Here is an 18,642-nt window from a genome sequence, read left to right on the forward strand (position 1 = left end):
CTACTAATTGATTTCTTTTTCATTTTAGCCGAACCCGATGCACCTAGCAAGCCTGACTTAAAGGACTGGAGTAAAAATCACGTTGATCTTAAATGGAAAGCACCAAAGAACGATGGGGGAGCACCTATCGAAAAATACATTGTCGAAAAGAAAGATCAATATGGTAAATGGCAGAAGGCTGTAGAAGTTCCTGGTAATAAAACAGATGCCAGAGTTCCCGATCTTGTGGAGGGACAAAAATATCAGTTCCGAATAAAAGCAGTAAACAAAGGTGGTCAAAGTAAACCAAGTGAACCCAGCGATACTTTAATAGCTAAGGATCGTTACGCGGCACCAAGAATAGATCGTACTAATTTGAAAGATATAACTATCAAAGCCGGTAATCATATACGCTTGGACGTTAAGGTTACTGGTGAACCACCTCCAACTAAAACCTGGTATCTCAATAAAGCCAAACAAGAGACACAGAATGCGGTAACAGTAGAACTTGAAGACTACAGGACTAAGTTCTTAGTATCTATAGCTTCCAGAGCGCACTGTGGTACTCTAACTTTGAAAGCCGAAAACAGTTCAGGCAAAGATGAGGCTAGCATTGAAATCTTGGTACTAGATAAACCTAGCAAACCGGAAGGTCCTTTGAAAGTATCTGATGTTCATAAAGAAGGTTGCACGCTCAAATGGAATCCACCATTAGACGATGGTGGTGTACCCTTGGAGCACTACGTTGTTGAAAAAATGGACACGGAAAGTGGAAGATGGATACCTATCGGTCGTACGAAAGAACCGAATATGGTTGTAGAAAATTTAGTACCTGGACAAGAGTACAAATTCCGTGTCTCCGCTGTTAATGCAGAGGGTGAATCGGAGCCTCTGGAAACTGATCATGGCATCGTTGCCAAGAATCCATTTGGTTAGCTTTCTTCTAAATATTGCAGTCAAAATAATGACTTTATCTTAATGAATATTTAACTATTTATATTTTTTATTTGTCACAGACGAACCTGGACCTCCTGGACGACCAGAGGCTGCCGACTGGGATAAGGATCATATAGATTTGAGATGGACTCCACCGTTGAACGACGGTGGATCTCCAATCACTGGATATGTGATAGAAAAACGTGAAAAGGGAACACCGCGCTGGATCAAAGCTTGCGAAACTAGTGGGCCAGAATGTAAAGGTCGTGCTGATAATCTTGACGAAGGTGTTGAATATGAATTCCGTGTCAAGGCAATTAATGCTGCTGGTCCTGGTGAACCATCGGACACCAGTAAACCCATTACCGCTAAAAGTAGACGAAGTAAGTTCTATTATTTCGATAGTTGCTTTTACTTGACCCAAACATTTTCTGCAAAAGGCACTTCCTTAAATTACTTATCATTCTTCAGTGGCACCGAAGATTGATAGACGAAACTTACGCGACATCACCGTACGCGAGAACGAAGCGTTCCACTTTGATGTTAAAATTTTGGGCGAACCTCCCCCAGACGTTACCTGGGTTCTAAATAACAAGAGCATAACACAAACTACACATCGTAGAATACAAAATGTACCTTACAATTCGAAGTTCTTCAATGATAAACCCGAACGTAAAGATTCTGGTTTATATAAAATCACGGCTGTTAATCAACATGGATCTGATACGGCAGATGTTGAAGTCATAGTTGTCAGTAAGTATCTATCAAAGTGTAATTGTTTATAGACTTAATAAGAATAGAAACTAAACATTAACATCTCGACAGGTAAACCTAGCAAGCCTGAAGGACCATTAGAAGTGTCGGATATTCACAAGGAAGGTTGCACTCTTAAATGGAAAAAGCCTAAGGACGATGGTGGAGAACCTATCGAAGGTTATGTAGTAGAAAAGTTCGATCCAGAGACTGGCGTATGGTTACCAGTTGGTAAAACGTCAGGACCTGAAATGAAAGTCGAAGGTTTAACGCCTGGACACGAATACAAATTCCGAGTAAAAGCCTTCAATAAAGAAGGAGAATCCGAACCATTAGAAACATTCAGCTCTATCATTGCCAAAGATCCGTTCAGTAAGTTTCCGTTCATTTGAAATTATTTTGAATTTAATAAATTTATAAACAATTACAATTTGTATCTTCTCGCAGCTGTACCCAGCCCACCAGGAGCACCAGAACCAGTCGATTGGTCAGCTAATCAAGTAGATCTTGCTTGGAAAGAGCCGGTTAGTGATGGTGGTTCTCCAATCACTGGATATATTATTGAGAAAAAAGACAAGTATAGTACAATGTGGGAAAAAGCTCTGGAAACTGAAACACCCGTTACGCAAGCTCTCGTGCATGGTCTCGTAGAGGGCAACGAATACCTCTTCCGTGTAATTGCTGTAAATAAAGCTGGTCAATCGGAACCGGGTGAAACCAGTAAAACATTTACGGCTAAACCTCGCTATTGTGAGTATATATCAAATTAGTGGCTATTTATATTGTTAGATATATAATAATAATATATAATATAAAAATATTTGTTTGTTAATGTAACGATGGCATTGATCTCATGGCGCTTGTGCATTCCACGCGCACCTAATCTGAAAATAAAACCGATTGTTTCTATATCGATTAGATTTTGAAATGAATTTGCCAAGAGACGGGGGTATTTATTAAGGTTCGTTTCTCTTTTCAGTGGCACCAAAGATCGACAGACGTAATTTACGCGACGTTACTCTCTCGGCGGGATCTCTGCTAAGATTTGACGCGAACGTGATCGGTGAACCTCCACCACACATCGAGTGGCGATACGGTGCGATCCCTCTGCACTCCGACAAAAAAGTACAAATCGATAATTCAGATTATAGTACGAAATTCAGCATCCGACCAGTTGCACGCGACGACAGCGGCGATTATACTGTCACTGCCAGTAATTCATCTGGAAGAGATTCCGTTACTGTTCAAGTAACAGTAACTGATAAACCTTCACCTCCGGAAGGACCATTACAAGTTACGGACGTCCACAAGGAAGGATGCAAGCTGAAATGGAAGAGGCCGAAAGACGATGGAGGTACCCCGATCGAATATTACCAGGTGGATAAAATGGATCCAGAAACAGGTTGCTGGATACCATGCGGTCGTTCCACCGAACCGAGTAAGTATTCTTAAATCTCATCCTAACGTACCATATTTTATATTTCGATGTTTCATTGTAACATGTTGCAATAAATATCATTTTTAGACTTGGAAGTAAGCGGTTTGACACCTGGCAAAGAATATTTATTCCGAGTGTCTGCAGTTAATTCCGAGGGAGAATCCAAACCGCTAGAAGCAGAACAAGCAATATTAGCTAAAAATCCATACGGTACGTAACTCAATATTTTGAAATATCTTTGTTATGTTGAATCATGGATCATCGTTTAAACGTTTGTTTAAATCATTAGACGAGCCAGATAAGCCAGGAAATCTTCGTGCTACCGATTGGGATAAAGATCACGTAGACTTGGCATGGACACCACCGGCCAACGATGGTGGTTCACCCATCACCGGTTACATAGTCGAAAAGAAAGACAAATACGGAGAATGGGAAAAAGCTGTGGAAGTACCAGCGGATCAAACTTCTGCAACGGTGCCCGATTTAATAGAAGGACAACCTTACGAATTTCGAGTACGGGCAGTTAACAAAGCAGGTCCTGGCGAACCTTCGGATCCGACACCGACTATAATAGCAAAACCACGCAATCAAGCACCTAAGATCGATCGTACCAACTTAATCGAAGTAAGAATCAAGGCAGGACAAAACTTTGGTTTTGACGTGAAAGTCATCGGTGAACCGACACCTACGACAAAATGGATGCTAGGAAGTAGGGAAGTAAGACCAACCGATAGAGTAAAAGTTAAGCATATCGATTATAACACTAGCCTGCACGTCCGAATGGCAACCAGAGCCGAATCCGGCAAATATTGCGTAACCGCTGAAAATATTAACGGCAAAGACGAAGCATTCGTCAAAGTTACCGTATTGGATAAGCCTAGTCCTCCTCAAGGACCTCTTAGGGCCAGCGACGTGCATGCAGAAGGATGCAAACTTACTTGGAAACCGCCTGAAGATGACGGTGGTCAACCCATTGAAAAGTACGTTGTTGAAAAGATGGACGAAGTTACCGGACGCTGGGTTCCGGCAGGTGAAACCGATGGACCAGAAACATCGGTAAACGTTGAAGGATTAACTCCTGGTCATAAATACAAGTTTAGAGTACGTGCTGTTAACAAGCAAGGCAAATCGGAACCCCTTGCCACATCCCAGAGCATCGAAGCTAAGAATCCATTTGGTAAGAGAGAGGCATTTTATAAATTAATTATTTATAAGATAAAATACACATCTCTCTTGTAAAAATTTGTTCCTGTATAATTTTGATGATTTTCTTGTATATATAGACGAACCAGGTAAACCAGGCACGCCTACCGTTACCGATTATGATACAAACTTTGTCCAATTACAATGGTCACGACCAGACCACGATGGTGGATCTCCTATTACTGGTTATGTAATAGAAAAACGTGACAAATATAGTCCGACTTGGGAGAAATGCGCCGAGGTCGAAGGTGACGTAAATACCGGAAGAGTTGATGATCTTGTCGAAGGAACGCATTATGAATTCCGTGTCAGGGCTGTTAACAAAGCCGGTCCTGGCGAACCATCGGAGGCTTCGAAATCACACTTGGCACGACCCAAGAACCGTATGTATAGTTATATTACAACCGTATGTATAGTTACTTAGTTATAATATAAGAAAATAATGACATTCGATATGTATTACTTGCAGTTCCACCAAAGATCGATCGCAACTATATGTTAGATGTAAAAGTAAAAGCAGGTGGCTTTTACGACTTTGATGTTCCGGTTATTGGTGAACCACCACCAACAAAACAATGGTCCCTCAAAGACAATGTGATAATGGCGGATGAACGCATCAAAATTATAAATGAAGATTACAATACGAAAGTACGAGTAATGGAAGCAAGAAGATCGGATTCTGGTGTTTACACATTAACTGCTAAAAATATCAATGGCAAAGACACTGCAACGTTAAACGTAAATGTTCTCGATATACCATCTCCGCCTGAGGGACCATTGCTAATAAGTAATGTGACGAAGAATTCATGCACATTAAAATGGCGAGCACCAAAGGACGATGGTGGTTCGGAAATCCTTTACTACCAAGTGGAAAAAATGGATACGGAAAATATGCGTTGGGTACCAGTTGCAGAAGCAACGACTACGTCAGCTCGCGTAGATCATCTTATCGAAGGCCACGATTATCAATTCCGTGTGCGTGCTGTGAACAAACAAGGAGAATCATCACCGTTGACTGGACTAGACACTATTACAGCAAAGGATCCATTTGCTAGACCCGATAAACCAGGCACACCTGTCGCTACGGATTGGGATAAGGATCACGTAGATCTCGAATGGGCACCACCTAAGAAAGATGGTGGATCTCCGATAACTGAATACATAATAGAGAAGAAACCTCGTTTTGGACAATGGGAAAAGGCGCTCGAGGTTCCAGGTGACAAGACAAGTTGCAGAGTTCCAGATTTAGTCGAAGGTCAAGAATATGAGTTCAGAGTGATCGCTGTTAATAAGGGCGGTCCTGGAGACCCATCCGATGCATCTGCACCTGTCATTGCTAAACCACGTTTCCGTAAGTATCGATAAATTGAAATTATAAATTGTAGTATATTATACATAATACAATAATTCATTATATTACAGTTGCACCAAGCTTCGATACGGCTCTTCTACACGATTTGGTCGTGCGTGCCGGACAAAAGATCAGTTACATTATTCCTATAGAAGCATCGCCTAAACCAAAAGCAACTTGGACATTGGATGGTAAACCTCTTGAACCTGATTTACGCCATGAAATGTTTACTACGAAAACAGAAACATCATTCGAAATTCCATTCTCCGTTCGTTCGGATAGTGGACGATATGCTATAACTTTGGAAAATGAATATGGCAAATTCAGGTAGAATTTATCATTAGAATAATATTATATAAATAATATTGAAATTTTGTTCGAAAACAATGTAGATAATTAATATACATTTATATATTTTCTAGTTCAAGTGCTAGAGTTACCGTACTAGATAAACCATCGCCGCCAGAACCACCATTGGTAGTTAGTAATATTACCAAAGATAGTTGTCACGTAACATGGGGTCATCCTCTTGATGACGGTGGTAGTCCCATCCTCCATTACGTTATTGAAAAGATGGATCTTTCCCGTGGAACGTGGTCGGACGCTGGAATGAGCATGGTTCTTAGTCACGATGTAGCTCGATTAACTCATCGTAAAGAATATCTTTTCCGAGTAAAAGCTGTTAACAATATTGGAGAATCCGAGCCATTGGAGACTACAAAGAGCATCATTGCTAAGAATGAATTCGGTTGGTGTTTTCAAAAAACCTTTCAAAATATATTTCTCCTTTCTTCCATACTTTTGATCGATATGAAAGCCTAAAGTATGATACGAATAATTATCCTTACTTTACAATATTTCCAGATGAACCAGATGCTCCTGGTAGACCATCAATAATGGATTGGGATAAAGATCATGTTGATCTTCAATGGCCCGCACCAGCCAACGATGGTGGTTCTCCTATTACGGGATATATCGTACAAAAGAAAGAAAAAGGCAGTCCTTACTGGATCAATGCTGTTCACGTACCGGCTGGACAAACAAGTACAACTGTCCCAGATTTAACAGAAGGTCAAGAATATGAATTCCGTGTTATAGCGGTTAATGCAGCAGGACAATCAGAACCATCTGAACCAAGTGATCTTGTGACTGCTAAGCCACGATTCTGTAAGAATGCTTTTCTTATTTCACAATGTCTTTGCTACTTTATTTTATTCCAAGATGTTCTCTTCGTTTAAAGCAAAATGCATTCAAGTACAAAGTTGCATAAATAAATGTTTTATTTCAGTGGCACCGAAGATAAAGACACCTCTGCAAGATATTCGTGTTAAGGCTGGCTTAATTTTCCACGTGGATATCGACTTTGTCGGTGAACCAACGCCTGAAGTAACCTGGACCGTAGGAAGCAAAGAATTAGAAACCAATGAAAGAACTACCGTTACTTCTATTGGTTATCATACGATCGTACATACAGTCAATGCAAAAAGATCCGATTCCGGATTATATCATCTGTTATTAAAGAATAGTAGTGGAATTGACGAAGGTAGCTTCCAAGTAACTGTTTTGGATAGGCCAGGTCCACCAGAAGGTCCTTTGAATTACGAAGAAATCACAAGTCAATCGGTTACTTTATCCTGGAAACCGCCAAAGGATAACGGTGGCAGTGAAATCACGTGAGTAATCAGTCATTCTAGCGTAGTGTTAATTATTTATAATATTTATAAACGAGATGTTTTCTTCTCGCAGTGGTTATGTAATAGAAAAACGTGATCTTACTCACGGTGGTGGTTGGGTACCAGCTGTAACACACGTCAATCCAAAGTATAATCACGCAACTGTTCCAAGATTATTGGAAGGTACCACTTATGAGTTTCGCGTATCTGCGGAAAATCTTCAAGGCCGCTCTGAACCTTTGACCACGGATCGTTCGATAGTAGCGAAGAATCAATTCGGTAATTCATATTACAACTATTGCAAACGAGGACTTTCACTTGTATAACGTAGTTCTTAAATAATAATTTAATTGTTTTTTAAAATAGTTGCTCCTGGTCAACCTGGCAAGCCCGAATGCGTCGATGCTGACAAAGACCATATTAAAATCAGATGGACTGCTCCAATCAGTAACGGTGGTTCTAAGATTATCGGTTATGACGTGGAACGTCGTGATCGTGCAACCGGCCGTTGGCTCAAAGTGAACAAGGAACCAGTAAAATACGCGGAGTATTACGATGATCACGTTACCGAAGGGCACCAATACGAATATCGCGTTACTGCAATAAATGCAGCTGGATCTGGTAAACCCAGCGATACATCAGCAGTATTTATCGCAAAACCGATGAAGGAGAAACCGAAATTATATTTGGATGCTCTCATTGGTCGCAAAATCAAAGTTCGTGCTGGAGAACCAATTAATATTAATATTCCATTATCTGGAGCACCTACTCCTACGGTAGAATGGTGCAAAAATGGAAAAACACTTACAGAAACTCTTCGAGCATCGGTAAGAATTTAAAAAACATTCCTATTTTGTATATTAATAAAAGTAACACGAATAAATACTTAGATGTATTATTTCAGACTGAAACTAAGAGCGATCGAACACAATTACTTGTTGACAAATCTATACGCGACGATAGCGGTACATATACGGTTACTGCATCAAATGAACACGGTAAAGATTCGGCTGACATCGAAGTTACAGTTGTCGATAAGCCTGGACCGCCTCAGGGACCACTTCAATACACGGGAACAACACAAGAATCAGTCTCATTGTCCTGGAACAAACCTCTGGATGATGGTGGATCTGATATAACTAATTACATTGTCGAAGTGGCAGACTTTGGTTCTGATAATTGGCGCCAAGTGCCTGGATATGTTCCAAGAACCAATTTTATGGCTAAAGGTCTCACGGAAGGAAGACGATACGTCTTCAGAGTACGAGCTGAAAATATGTACGGAGTTTCGGAACCACTCGATGGTAAACCGGTTGTTGCAAAGAGTCCATTCGATCCACCAGATGCTCCAAGTCAACCACAAATTCTAGGATACACGCCCAACAGTTGTAGCCTTACTTGGACTCCACCTGTTAACACAGGTGGCAAACCAATCACAGGTAAAGTAATCGCATTACAAGGAATAGATTATTCTAAACATATTTATATATTTTGTTACATCTTTCACTTTTTCTTACCCGAAATTCGTAGGTTACTATATCGAGAGACGTGAGCGTGGTGGTGAATGGCTTAAAGTTAATAATTATCCAACACCAAATACCACTTTCACGGTGCAAGATCTTCACGAAGGATCTAGATACGAATTTAGAGTAACAGCTGTGAACGAAGCAGGACCTGGCAAACCTAGTAAACCTACAGAGCCTATTACAGCTGGACATCAACGAAGTAAGTTAACTCTTCCTTCTTTAACAACTGCATCTCTGTCTTTATATTGTAACACTATATGAAATAATATTAAAATATTTGTGTAGTGCGACCTGACGCTCCAGAACCACCGAAAGCTGACAGGATTACAAAGGATTCGGTAACCTTAAGTTGGCGTCCTCCTCGTAGCGATGGTGGTGCTAAAATCAGAGGTTACAATATCCAGAAAAAAGCAAGAGGAGAGGAAGAATGGACCGACGTCAATGGTGCTCTTATACCTACAAATATATATACCGTGCCGAAACTTACGGAGGGTGAAGAATATCTCTTCAGGGTAATCGCTGTGAACGATGTTGGTAACAGCGATCCTAGCAAACCAAGTAGTCCAATCGTTATTGAAGAACAACCTAATAAACCAGTTATGGATCTTGGTGGTGTCAGAGACATTACCGTCCGTGCTGGCGAAGATTTTTGTATTCATGTACCTTACATTGGTTTCCCCAAACCAACTGCTACGTGGTTTGCTAACGACGTTGTTAAAGATGAAACGGATTCACGCGTACATCAACAATTGGCTGACGATTATGCAAGGTAAGTATTTTCGATTATATTTAACCATATAAATTGTCTTATCTTTTAATTATTCATTGTTTTACAGTCTCGTGGTGAAAAATTCGAAACGTTCAGACGGAGGACAGTACAGGCTTCAATTACGTAACTCCTCCGGCTTTGATACAGCAACGATAAATGTTAAAGTTCTAGACAGACCAAATCCACCCGAAAATCTGCGTGCCGATGAGTTTGGCGGAGATGCTCTAACACTCTTCTGGAATCCACCTAAAGACAACGGTGGTGCTGATATCACCAATTATGTCGTTGAGAAAAGAGAACCACGCGCAGCCACATGGTCAAAGGTATGGCTACAAAAAGTATCTAATTATGTTTAATATATAAGTTGCAATAAAAAAGATGTAAATTTCATATCAATTATCAATTGTTCTATAGGTCAGCAGTTATATCACTACACCATTTGTACGTGTACGCAATTTGACCGTTGGTCAAGTCTACGAATTCCGTGTGATGGCTGAAAATCAATATGGAACATCAGATCCTGTCACAACAATTGATCCAATCAAAGCCAGACATCCATTTGATCCACCAGGTCCGCCTGGAACACCGCGTGGTGTGGAAACTACCGAAGACAGCATTACTATTACCTGGACCAAGCCTCGTCACGATGGTGGTTCGCCTATTACTGGATACGTCATTGAAAAACGTCTTTTGAGTGAAGATAAATGGGTCAAAGCAACTCCTGCATTAGTACATGAAACGACATATAAGTGAATATCAAAGATAAAATGTTTTTGAAGACTTCGTTAGTTAATACAAGCACGTCTAATCTTTTTCTGATATTTCTTAACAGGGTTACTGGGTTGATTGAAAATCATGATTATGAATTCCGCGTGGCAGCAGAAAATGCAGCTGGTCGTGGTGCATGGAGCTCAAGTTCGGATGTAATTCGTGCTAGCGCTCCAGCATGTAAGTATTATTACAATGAATATAATGAATATAATAACTTTTATACATGATTAAATTATAATAATATACGGTTTGAAATGATTCAGTCCCACCAAAGATTACAAGTGATCTAAGTATTCGCGATATGACTGTTATCGCTGGAGAACCATTTACTATCACAGTACCATTCACGGCGAATCCAAAGCCTAGACCAAGTTGGTCTATTAACGGTGAAGAAGTTCTCACCGGAGATAGAATTAAATTCGAGACAACAGACATTGCATCGCAATTCATTAACAAAAAAGCAAAACGATCAGATACTGGAACGTACACTATTTATCTTACCAATACCGTTGGCACGGATTCGGCTTCATGCAAAGTTCTTGTAGTCGGTAAATATATTTCCTCTTGGTATCATTCATTAAAAAAATAAAAGTATATTATCTTGATGATACATAAAATCCAAATTATATTGAATAAATATGTATTTGTTATATCTTTAGATAAACCATCGCCACCTCAAGGTCCATTAGACATATCTGATATTACACCTGAAACTTGCACGCTTTCATGGAGGCCTCCGTTCGATGACGGTGGTTCGCCAGTTACAAATTATGTCGTCGAGAAACTAGATCCTGCTGGCGTAAGTTATTCTTTGCAATCCTTTATGCAAAATTGTAACCACAGAAAAATAGAAAATAATTGAATTTGGTATTATTATAGTTCTGGGTAAAGCTTAGCAGTTTCGCTAGAAATACTCATTACGATGTAATCGGCCTGGAACCAAATCGCATGTACAACTTCCGTGTACGAGCAGAAAATCAATATGGTGTGTCTGAACCATTACAAGCGGATGAACCAATAACAGCTAAATTCCCCTTCACCGTTCCGGATGCACCTGGACAACCACGTGTAATAGATTGGGATACTACGAGTGCTACACTAGTCTGGTCAAGGCCAATGTCCGATGGAGGCTCGCGTATACAGGTAATTTTGAAAGAGAAGGCTAACTCAACGAAATTTTCCGATAAATATAAAATGATGTCAAATAATTTGCATATCTTCATATCGTTATCCAGGGTTACAAAATCGAATTCCGCGATCCAGCAGATGACATGACATGGCGAGTAGCCAACGACTATCTTGTTAAAGATACAACTTATATCTGCTATAGTTTGGCCAGTGGTCACGAATATGAATTTAGAATTCGAGCAAAGAATGCAGCTGGCTTTAGCAAACCGAGTTCACCATCGGCACCATTTAAAATAAAGAGCAAATTCAATGTTCCTTCTCCACCTGGTACACCGCAAGTAACTAAAGTTGGTAAGAACTACGTTGACCTCAAATGGGAAGCGCCTGTTTCCGATGGTGGTAGCCGTATAACTGGCTACGTCGTTGAGAAACGTGAAGTTGGAAGTGCAATCTGGATTAAATGTAATGAATATAATGTCACGGATACCGAATATACGGTACTTCACCTTATCGAACGAGGAGACTATGAATTTAGAATATTTGCTGTTAACGCGGCCGGAAGATCGGAACCTAGCTCGTGCACTACACCAGTCAAGATTTGCGAAGTTGAAGGTGGCGAGAAACCAGAGTTTGTTAGGAATTTGCCTATAAGCCAAATAGTTCCACTTGGCAAAACGCATGTATTCGAATGTGAAGCCACTGGAAAACCATTACCAACTGCCAGGTTAGTATAATATACACATATGTTATATATTGTTGAAAAAGGACTACTGTCTGTAAACGTGGAAACGTTTTCAATACTATTTTATTACAGGTGGTTGAGAAATGGTCGCGAGATCACTTTAGGTGGACGTTTCAGAGCAGAAACTATAGACGGAATTTACAGACTCGTCATATCTGGAGTAATGGAAGCTGACGACGGTGATTACAGTTGCCAAATATCAAATCCACTTGGTCTGGCAACGACGACTGCTCGTCTCAAGATTGGTACTCCACCGCGTATCGAGCGTATGCCAGATGACTTGTATCTACCGGAAGGTGACAATACTAAGATCAAGATCTACTACAGCGGTGATCAACCGATGGACGTTACTTTGAAAAAGGATGGTCGCAAGATCGTTGAAACATCGCATATCAAATACACCGTGTTTGACGAATATCTTATTATCTTTATCAAAGATATCGAGAAAGATGATGCCGGTGTATACGAATTATCTATATCTAATGATAGTGGTGACGTGAGTGCTTCCTTTACCGTTTATATTACTGGTCTACCTGGTCCACCAACCGGTCCACTCAACGTCACCGATATCAACAAGCACACGTGTACTCTATCCTGGCATCCACCCAAATATGATGGAGGTCTTCGTATAACTCATTACATGATAGAACGAAAAGACATCACGCATACCCACTGGATTATTGTTGCATCCTACTGTAAAGACACTACATGCTACGTACAAGGTCTTACGGAGGGTCAAGAGTACCTCTTCAGAGTAATGGCAGTTAACGAAAATGGCATGGGTCCACCTTTGGAAGGCACAAATCCTATAAAAGCCAAGGCACCGTTCGATCCACCTGGACCACCTGGTACACCAAAAGTCATCGAAGTGGGCGGAGATTTCGTCAATCTTTCATGGGAGAAACCAGAAACCGATGGTGGTTCCAAGATACAAGGTTATTGGATCGACAAGCGCGAAGCCGGTAGTCAAACTTGGCAACGCGTTAACGTTGTTATTTGCTTACCAACTCAGATAAATATTAGCAATCTTATCGAGGGAAGACAATACGAGTTCCGCGTTTTCGCGCAAAACGAAGCTGGTCTTAGTACAGAATCTAAAGCTTCGACGTCAGTTAAAATCGTCGATCCTCAAGCCGCCAAAGCTCCAGAAATTATTTCACCTTTGCACAAAGTTAATTGCGTTCAGAATCACAATGCTCACTTCCAATGCACCATTACTGGAACTCCCAAGCCCAATATCACGTGGTTCAAGGGAGCTCGAGAAATTGTTGGCGGTAGCCGTTACCAAATTTATTCGGAAGGCGACGTGCACAACCTTATAATATATGATGTGTTCGGTGAAGACGCGGACGAGTACTTCTGTCGCGCGGTCAACAAATGTGGCGCAAAATCTACGAAGGGTGAACTCTTCATAAAGACGCCACCTAAACTCAACGTACCACCTAGATTTAGAGACACCGCATTCTTCGATAAGGGCGTCAATGTTGTTATTAAAATACCTTTTACTGGTTATCCTAAACCAAAGATCACTTGGATAAGAGAGGGAGAAGTAATCGAATCAGGAGGACACTACTCGGTCGAGGTGAAAGAAAGACATGCCGTATTAACTATCAGAGACGGTAGTAGATTAGATTCTGGACCTTACCGCATTACAGCGGAGAACGATCTAGGCCAAGATTCCGCGATCATAAAGATACAGATAAGCGATCGTCCTGATCCACCACGATTCCCACAGATCGATAACATCGGTCACGATTCCTTGGCACTTTCGTGGAAACCACCGGTCTGGGACGGTGGTAGTAATATCACTAATTATTTGGTAGAAAAACGCGAACATCCGATGACCAGTTGGATCAGAGTTGGAAATACCAGATTCTGTACAATGGCCGTTACTGCTCTCAGTCCTGGACATCAATATGATTTCCGTGTTTGCGCTGAAAATATCTACGGTAGATCTGATCCAAGCGAAGTAACGCCGCTTATCACAACTAAAGGTACCATTAAGAGAGAATTCAAGAAGAAGGAATACGAAGTGGATGAGACTGGCAAAAAGATCCGTGGTCGCAGTGACGAAAAAGTTCGTGATTACGATCAATTTGTCTTTGACATTTATAGCAAATATGTGCCGCAACCAGTTGAAATCAAGCATACGTCCGTTTACGACAAATATGATATTCTTGAAGAAATTGGTACCGGTGCATTTGGCGTTGTTCATCGGTGCCGTGAAAGATCTACCGGCAATATTTTCGCTGCTAAATTCATTCCAGTTTCTCACGTTATGGAGAAGGAATTAATTAGAAAGGAGATAGATATAATGAATCAATTACATCATCCTAAATTGATCAACCTTCATGATGCTTTTGAAGATGATGACGAGATGGTTCTAATCTTTGAATTGTAAGGCGATCAATTATCTTTCAAGTTGATTTTTTAAAATAATAATCTTATTGATCCTTTATCATGCTTTCTGATAATTTTGATTTTTTAGCTTGTCTGGTGGTGAATTGTTTGAAAGAATTACTGCTGAAGGATATACCATGTCCGAGGCTGAGGTCATTAATTATATGCGCCAAATCTGCGAGGGTGTTAAACACATGCACGAGAAGAACATCATACACCTTGGTTTGTTTAAAAGAAAATATAGAAAAATAAATCCAAATTAAATTTGCATTGCACAACAAATGAAAAAATGCTGAAATAGGAAAAACTAAAAATAATGAAAACGTTATTTTGCAGATATCAAGCCAGAAAATATCATGTGTCAAACACGTACTAGCACGAACGTCAAATTAATCGACTTTGGCTTAGCTACAAGACTAGATCCCAATGAAGTCGTAAAAATCAGTACAGGCACAGCAGAGTTCGCAGCTCCTGAAATTGTGGAACGTGAACCAGTCGGTTTCTACACGGATATGTGGGCTTGCGGTGTACTGGCATACGTCCTGTGAGTAGATCACTTGAATATAATATTTATAACATTTAATTCTCTCTGTTAATTATAATTTCAAATAATGAAATATTTCTTTTATGTATAATTACATTTATTCTGATTAAAAAGTCTGAGTGGTCTCTCGCCGTTTGCCGGTGACAATGACATCGAGACACTGAAGAACGTTAAAGCCTGCGATTGGGACTTTGACGAAGAAGCGTTCCGGGATGTCTCTGAGGAAGGCAAAGACTTCATCAGGCGATTACTCGTTAAAAATAAAGAGTAAGTGCAATTCACGACGTTAGGGCCTAATAATATAATTAGTAAATAGTCAAGTAAATTTACTCAATCATTAATATTATTTTTGTAGAAAGCGCATGACCGCTCACGAATGCCTTCTTCATCCATGGTTAACTGGTGATCATAGTGATCGTACCAATGTTATATCTAGTAGCCGATACCTTAGCTTCAGAGACAAATTACGTGCCAAATATGATAACTGGGATAAATATGTTCTACCCATCGGCCGGCTAGCTGAATACTCGTCGCTTAGAAAATTATTAATAGAAAAATACAAAATCTATGACTCTTCCTTTGGTAAATTAGTTTGATTGTCTCTCGTTGTTAATATAAATTCTGAATATTTATATAGAATTATAAATCAATGCATGCATTTTATTTTTAGATCGCCGACAAGCTGCACCTAGATTTGTCATCAAACCTACAAGCGCATTTGCATACGAAGGACAAAGTGTTAAGTTCACTTGTCGAGTAATTGCCATTGCTGCTCCCGTTTTAACATGGTTCCACAATAATCAAGAACTTCGACAATCTGTTAAATTCATGAAACGTTATCATGGTGACGACTATACTTTCATTATTAACAGAGTTAAATTAGAAGACAGAGGAGAATATGTAATACGCGCTGAAAATCATTACGGTTATAGAGAAGAAGTTGTCTTCCTTAACGTACAACGTAAGTAGCGTGTTTGATCAAATTTGGATCAAGCTATATTTCTTTTAGAACATGCTAGTAGCAATTAGTTGTTGATTGATTATTAATCATACGATAAATTTGCAGCACTGCCTGTACAAATTCCAAAATACAGACCAGAATTGCATCCGGTGCGCAGACGAGAACCACTTGGTTATAATGTATGGATGGAAACGATCGAATCAGCTCCAAACTTTACCTTCTTATTGAGGCCACGCGTGATTCAAGTCAGACAAACGTGCAAGCTACTTTGTTGTCTTGCTGGAAATCCACCACCAACTGTCAAATGGTACAGAGATAGAGAAGAATTATCTAAACACCATTATTCGATGACACACGCAGACGGTGTCGTCACTATGGAAATTATAGATTGTAAACCAGAAGACAGTGGCAAGTATCGCTGCGTTGCAACAAACATTCATGGCAAGGATGAAACGAGCTGTGTCGTTATTGTAGAAGGTAAGCCTGGAAACAGAGAGATAAGAGAAATACAATGGTAAATATAGGTGACAATTAATGACGAAACTGCAATCGAAGTAATAGTACTTTGCCACATGAATCGATAGATCGTTAAATTATATGTTTAATACATAATCTGATTAAATATTTATTTGTAGGAACTGGAGAAACAGAGGAGCAATGTAAATTAGCACACGACCTTCTACATTCCGGAGGTAGAGCCGCTTGAGCGTGACTTCCCTTATTTTTTATCCCCTTTGATCCTTTACTATCTATGGAGTGACAAATGAGAAATTGCTGATAACACTAAAGCAATGTGAATAGAAAATCATACACTTTATGAACATCTGACCATTTGATTACAATGTATTTTAAACATCAATAAGAATTATATTATAAAAATATATCAAATGAAAAAAACTGCCAGAGACACTATGAAGCAATAGCTTCAGTGGTTTACTTGGTTTTACGTATTTTTCTTCTTACATTAGCAAAAAATTAGTACATACAGTCTCGTTTATTCGTATAAAAATTCATTTAGAAATGTTTTGTGAATATTAGCAAATACCGATGATTTTCCTCAATTCAATCCTAATATTCGAATGATGTTCTATGTGAAAATATTAAGTTATTCTCTGTCCATCTCCTAAATTATTCATGATTTTGTTACATGTATTTTGTTTTCATTGTATTTTGTTTTCATTGTATTTTGTTCTTCAGCTATTTTCCATTTGTCACCCTGTGTATGTTTTGAAGAATTGAAAGATATAATTGCATCATAAAAATAGTATATGTTATACATACATATATACTACAGTTTCATTTCAAACGAATTAAATTTAAACTATATGAATAGCATAATATTTGTTAATGAAAACTATAAATTAGGTTCTAGAATATTACTACATTTTCCAGTACAACGTTGATTAAACTTACTGCTGGCCTAGAGACATTGTCAATAGATGCCTTTCAATTCTATAGCAGCCATTCGTTTACCTCATGATTCTATCCAGTTTGATTTTATTTGTAGATGCTACAAAATAAGCAAAATTCCCGCAAATATGTTCTATAATAAATGCATACAAAAATGCTTATAGAGCATGCTGAAAAAGTATATTGGTTTCTATTATAATAAAATCTACGAGTCCTAATATCAAATACTTATCTTTAGAACGAAGGTTTATCGAACAACCACTGAAACCTGCACCACCACCTATTGTGACTGTTCACAAATCTAGTGGTTATAGTGGCTACAGTTCTACTACCACACAAGGATATTCAAGTTCATCACACAATTATAGTAGTTCAACTACCAAACAGAATTCCTCGAGTTTCTCATCTCATAAAGTAAGCTTATTAAAATGCAAAACAAGATCCTACATATAATCAGACAAATAAACATATACATCACTATTAATGTAATTTGTAGGCTACAACCGAGTCTTCGTCAGATAAACGTAGTGTTAAGAAATATGGAAGTAAATTAGATGCTACAGGCAGCCCATCTCGGTCTAGAAGCACTACTAAAGAACTTGCTTGTAAGTATCCTAGAGATTGTAAAATGATAATTTTGGAAAGTAACATGTAATTCATATTTGTGTAGATCCATCAGATGATTCTATGAGACCACCAGAATTCACTAAAAAACTAAATGATCTTACAATTAATGACGGAGAGCAGCTGGAACTTACTGTCAAAGTTGATGGTGATCCAGAACCACAAATAACTTGGCTGAAAAATGGCAAAGTTAGTATAAACGATATAGGAATACGATATAATATTATTATGTTATTATGAATAATATTTCAAATTCAATTTTATAGACTGTAAACTCCTCCGAGGTAGTTGATTTGAAATACAAAGCTGGTACTGCAACTCTTACTATTAATGAAGTATTCCCTGAAGACGAAGGCGAGTACAGTTGCAAGGCGACCAATAGTCTTGGAACATCTACAACGTCTTGCAAATTGACTGTGAAACGTGAGTAAACT

At 39.2% G+C, this 18,642-nt stretch overlaps 1 protein-coding gene and 1 long non-coding RNA gene across 6 annotated transcripts in view; one reads left to right on the forward strand and one right to left on the reverse strand.

The window, feature by feature from the left end:
* LOC122518325 (twitchin) overlaps nucleotides 1–18,642 on the forward strand; it is a 50,481-nt gene that overhangs the window by 30,688 nt on the left and 1,151 nt on the right. For all 5 annotated transcript variants that reach the window (XM_043637189.1, XM_043637191.1, XM_043637190.1 and 2 more), the window contains 38 exons: nucleotides 29–910; nucleotides 996–1,298; nucleotides 1,387–1,668; nucleotides 1,741–2,040; nucleotides 2,116–2,418; nucleotides 2,648–3,106; nucleotides 3,194–3,316; nucleotides 3,396–4,283; nucleotides 4,390–4,692; nucleotides 4,779–5,660; nucleotides 5,732–5,987; nucleotides 6,083–6,408; nucleotides 6,525–6,827; nucleotides 6,949–7,333; nucleotides 7,407–7,612; nucleotides 7,700–8,160; nucleotides 8,238–8,772; nucleotides 8,864–9,058; nucleotides 9,145–9,628; nucleotides 9,696–9,951; nucleotides 10,043–10,377; nucleotides 10,461–10,576; nucleotides 10,663–10,947; nucleotides 11,059–11,198; nucleotides 11,279–11,542; nucleotides 11,635–12,251; nucleotides 12,342–14,666; nucleotides 14,758–14,891; nucleotides 15,006–15,213; nucleotides 15,328–15,480; nucleotides 15,569–15,795; nucleotides 15,884–16,174; nucleotides 16,280–16,651; nucleotides 16,810–16,866; nucleotides 17,823–17,998; nucleotides 18,081–18,189; nucleotides 18,255–18,397; nucleotides 18,475–18,631. In XM_043637189.1, the coding sequence (XP_043493124.1) occupies nucleotides 29–910; nucleotides 996–1,298; nucleotides 1,387–1,668; nucleotides 1,741–2,040; nucleotides 2,116–2,418; nucleotides 2,648–3,106; nucleotides 3,194–3,316; nucleotides 3,396–4,283; nucleotides 4,390–4,692; nucleotides 4,779–5,660; nucleotides 5,732–5,987; nucleotides 6,083–6,408; nucleotides 6,525–6,827; nucleotides 6,949–7,333; nucleotides 7,407–7,612; nucleotides 7,700–8,160; nucleotides 8,238–8,772; nucleotides 8,864–9,058; nucleotides 9,145–9,628; nucleotides 9,696–9,951; nucleotides 10,043–10,377; nucleotides 10,461–10,576; nucleotides 10,663–10,947; nucleotides 11,059–11,198; nucleotides 11,279–11,542; nucleotides 11,635–12,251; nucleotides 12,342–14,666; nucleotides 14,758–14,891; nucleotides 15,006–15,213; nucleotides 15,328–15,480; nucleotides 15,569–15,795; nucleotides 15,884–16,174; nucleotides 16,280–16,651; nucleotides 16,810–16,866; nucleotides 17,823–17,998; nucleotides 18,081–18,189; nucleotides 18,255–18,397; nucleotides 18,475–18,631 (14,241 nt within the window). The remainder of the gene's footprint in view (nucleotides 1–28; nucleotides 911–995; nucleotides 1,299–1,386; nucleotides 1,669–1,740; nucleotides 2,041–2,115; nucleotides 2,419–2,647; nucleotides 3,107–3,193; nucleotides 3,317–3,395; nucleotides 4,284–4,389; nucleotides 4,693–4,778; nucleotides 5,661–5,731; nucleotides 5,988–6,082; nucleotides 6,409–6,524; nucleotides 6,828–6,948; nucleotides 7,334–7,406; nucleotides 7,613–7,699; nucleotides 8,161–8,237; nucleotides 8,773–8,863; nucleotides 9,059–9,144; nucleotides 9,629–9,695; nucleotides 9,952–10,042; nucleotides 10,378–10,460; nucleotides 10,577–10,662; nucleotides 10,948–11,058; nucleotides 11,199–11,278; nucleotides 11,543–11,634; nucleotides 12,252–12,341; nucleotides 14,667–14,757; nucleotides 14,892–15,005; nucleotides 15,214–15,327; nucleotides 15,481–15,568; nucleotides 15,796–15,883; nucleotides 16,175–16,279; nucleotides 16,652–16,809; nucleotides 16,867–17,822; nucleotides 17,999–18,080; nucleotides 18,190–18,254; nucleotides 18,398–18,474; nucleotides 18,632–18,642) is intronic.
* Nucleotides 6,854–7,219, reverse strand: LOC122518327. Its single transcript, XR_006304054.1, has 2 exons — nucleotides 7,133–7,219; nucleotides 6,854–7,051 (listed from the first exon to the last, which is right to left on the reverse strand). It is a non-coding gene; the product is annotated as an uncharacterized LOC122518327 (long non-coding RNA).

Source organism: Polistes fuscatus, unplaced genomic scaffold (genome assembly GCF_010416935.1).
Source record: "Polistes fuscatus isolate 324 unplaced genomic scaffold, CU_Pfus_HIC Scaffold24, whole genome shotgun sequence".
Classification (NCBI taxonomy): domain Eukaryota; kingdom Metazoa; phylum Arthropoda; class Insecta; order Hymenoptera; family Vespidae; genus Polistes; species Polistes fuscatus.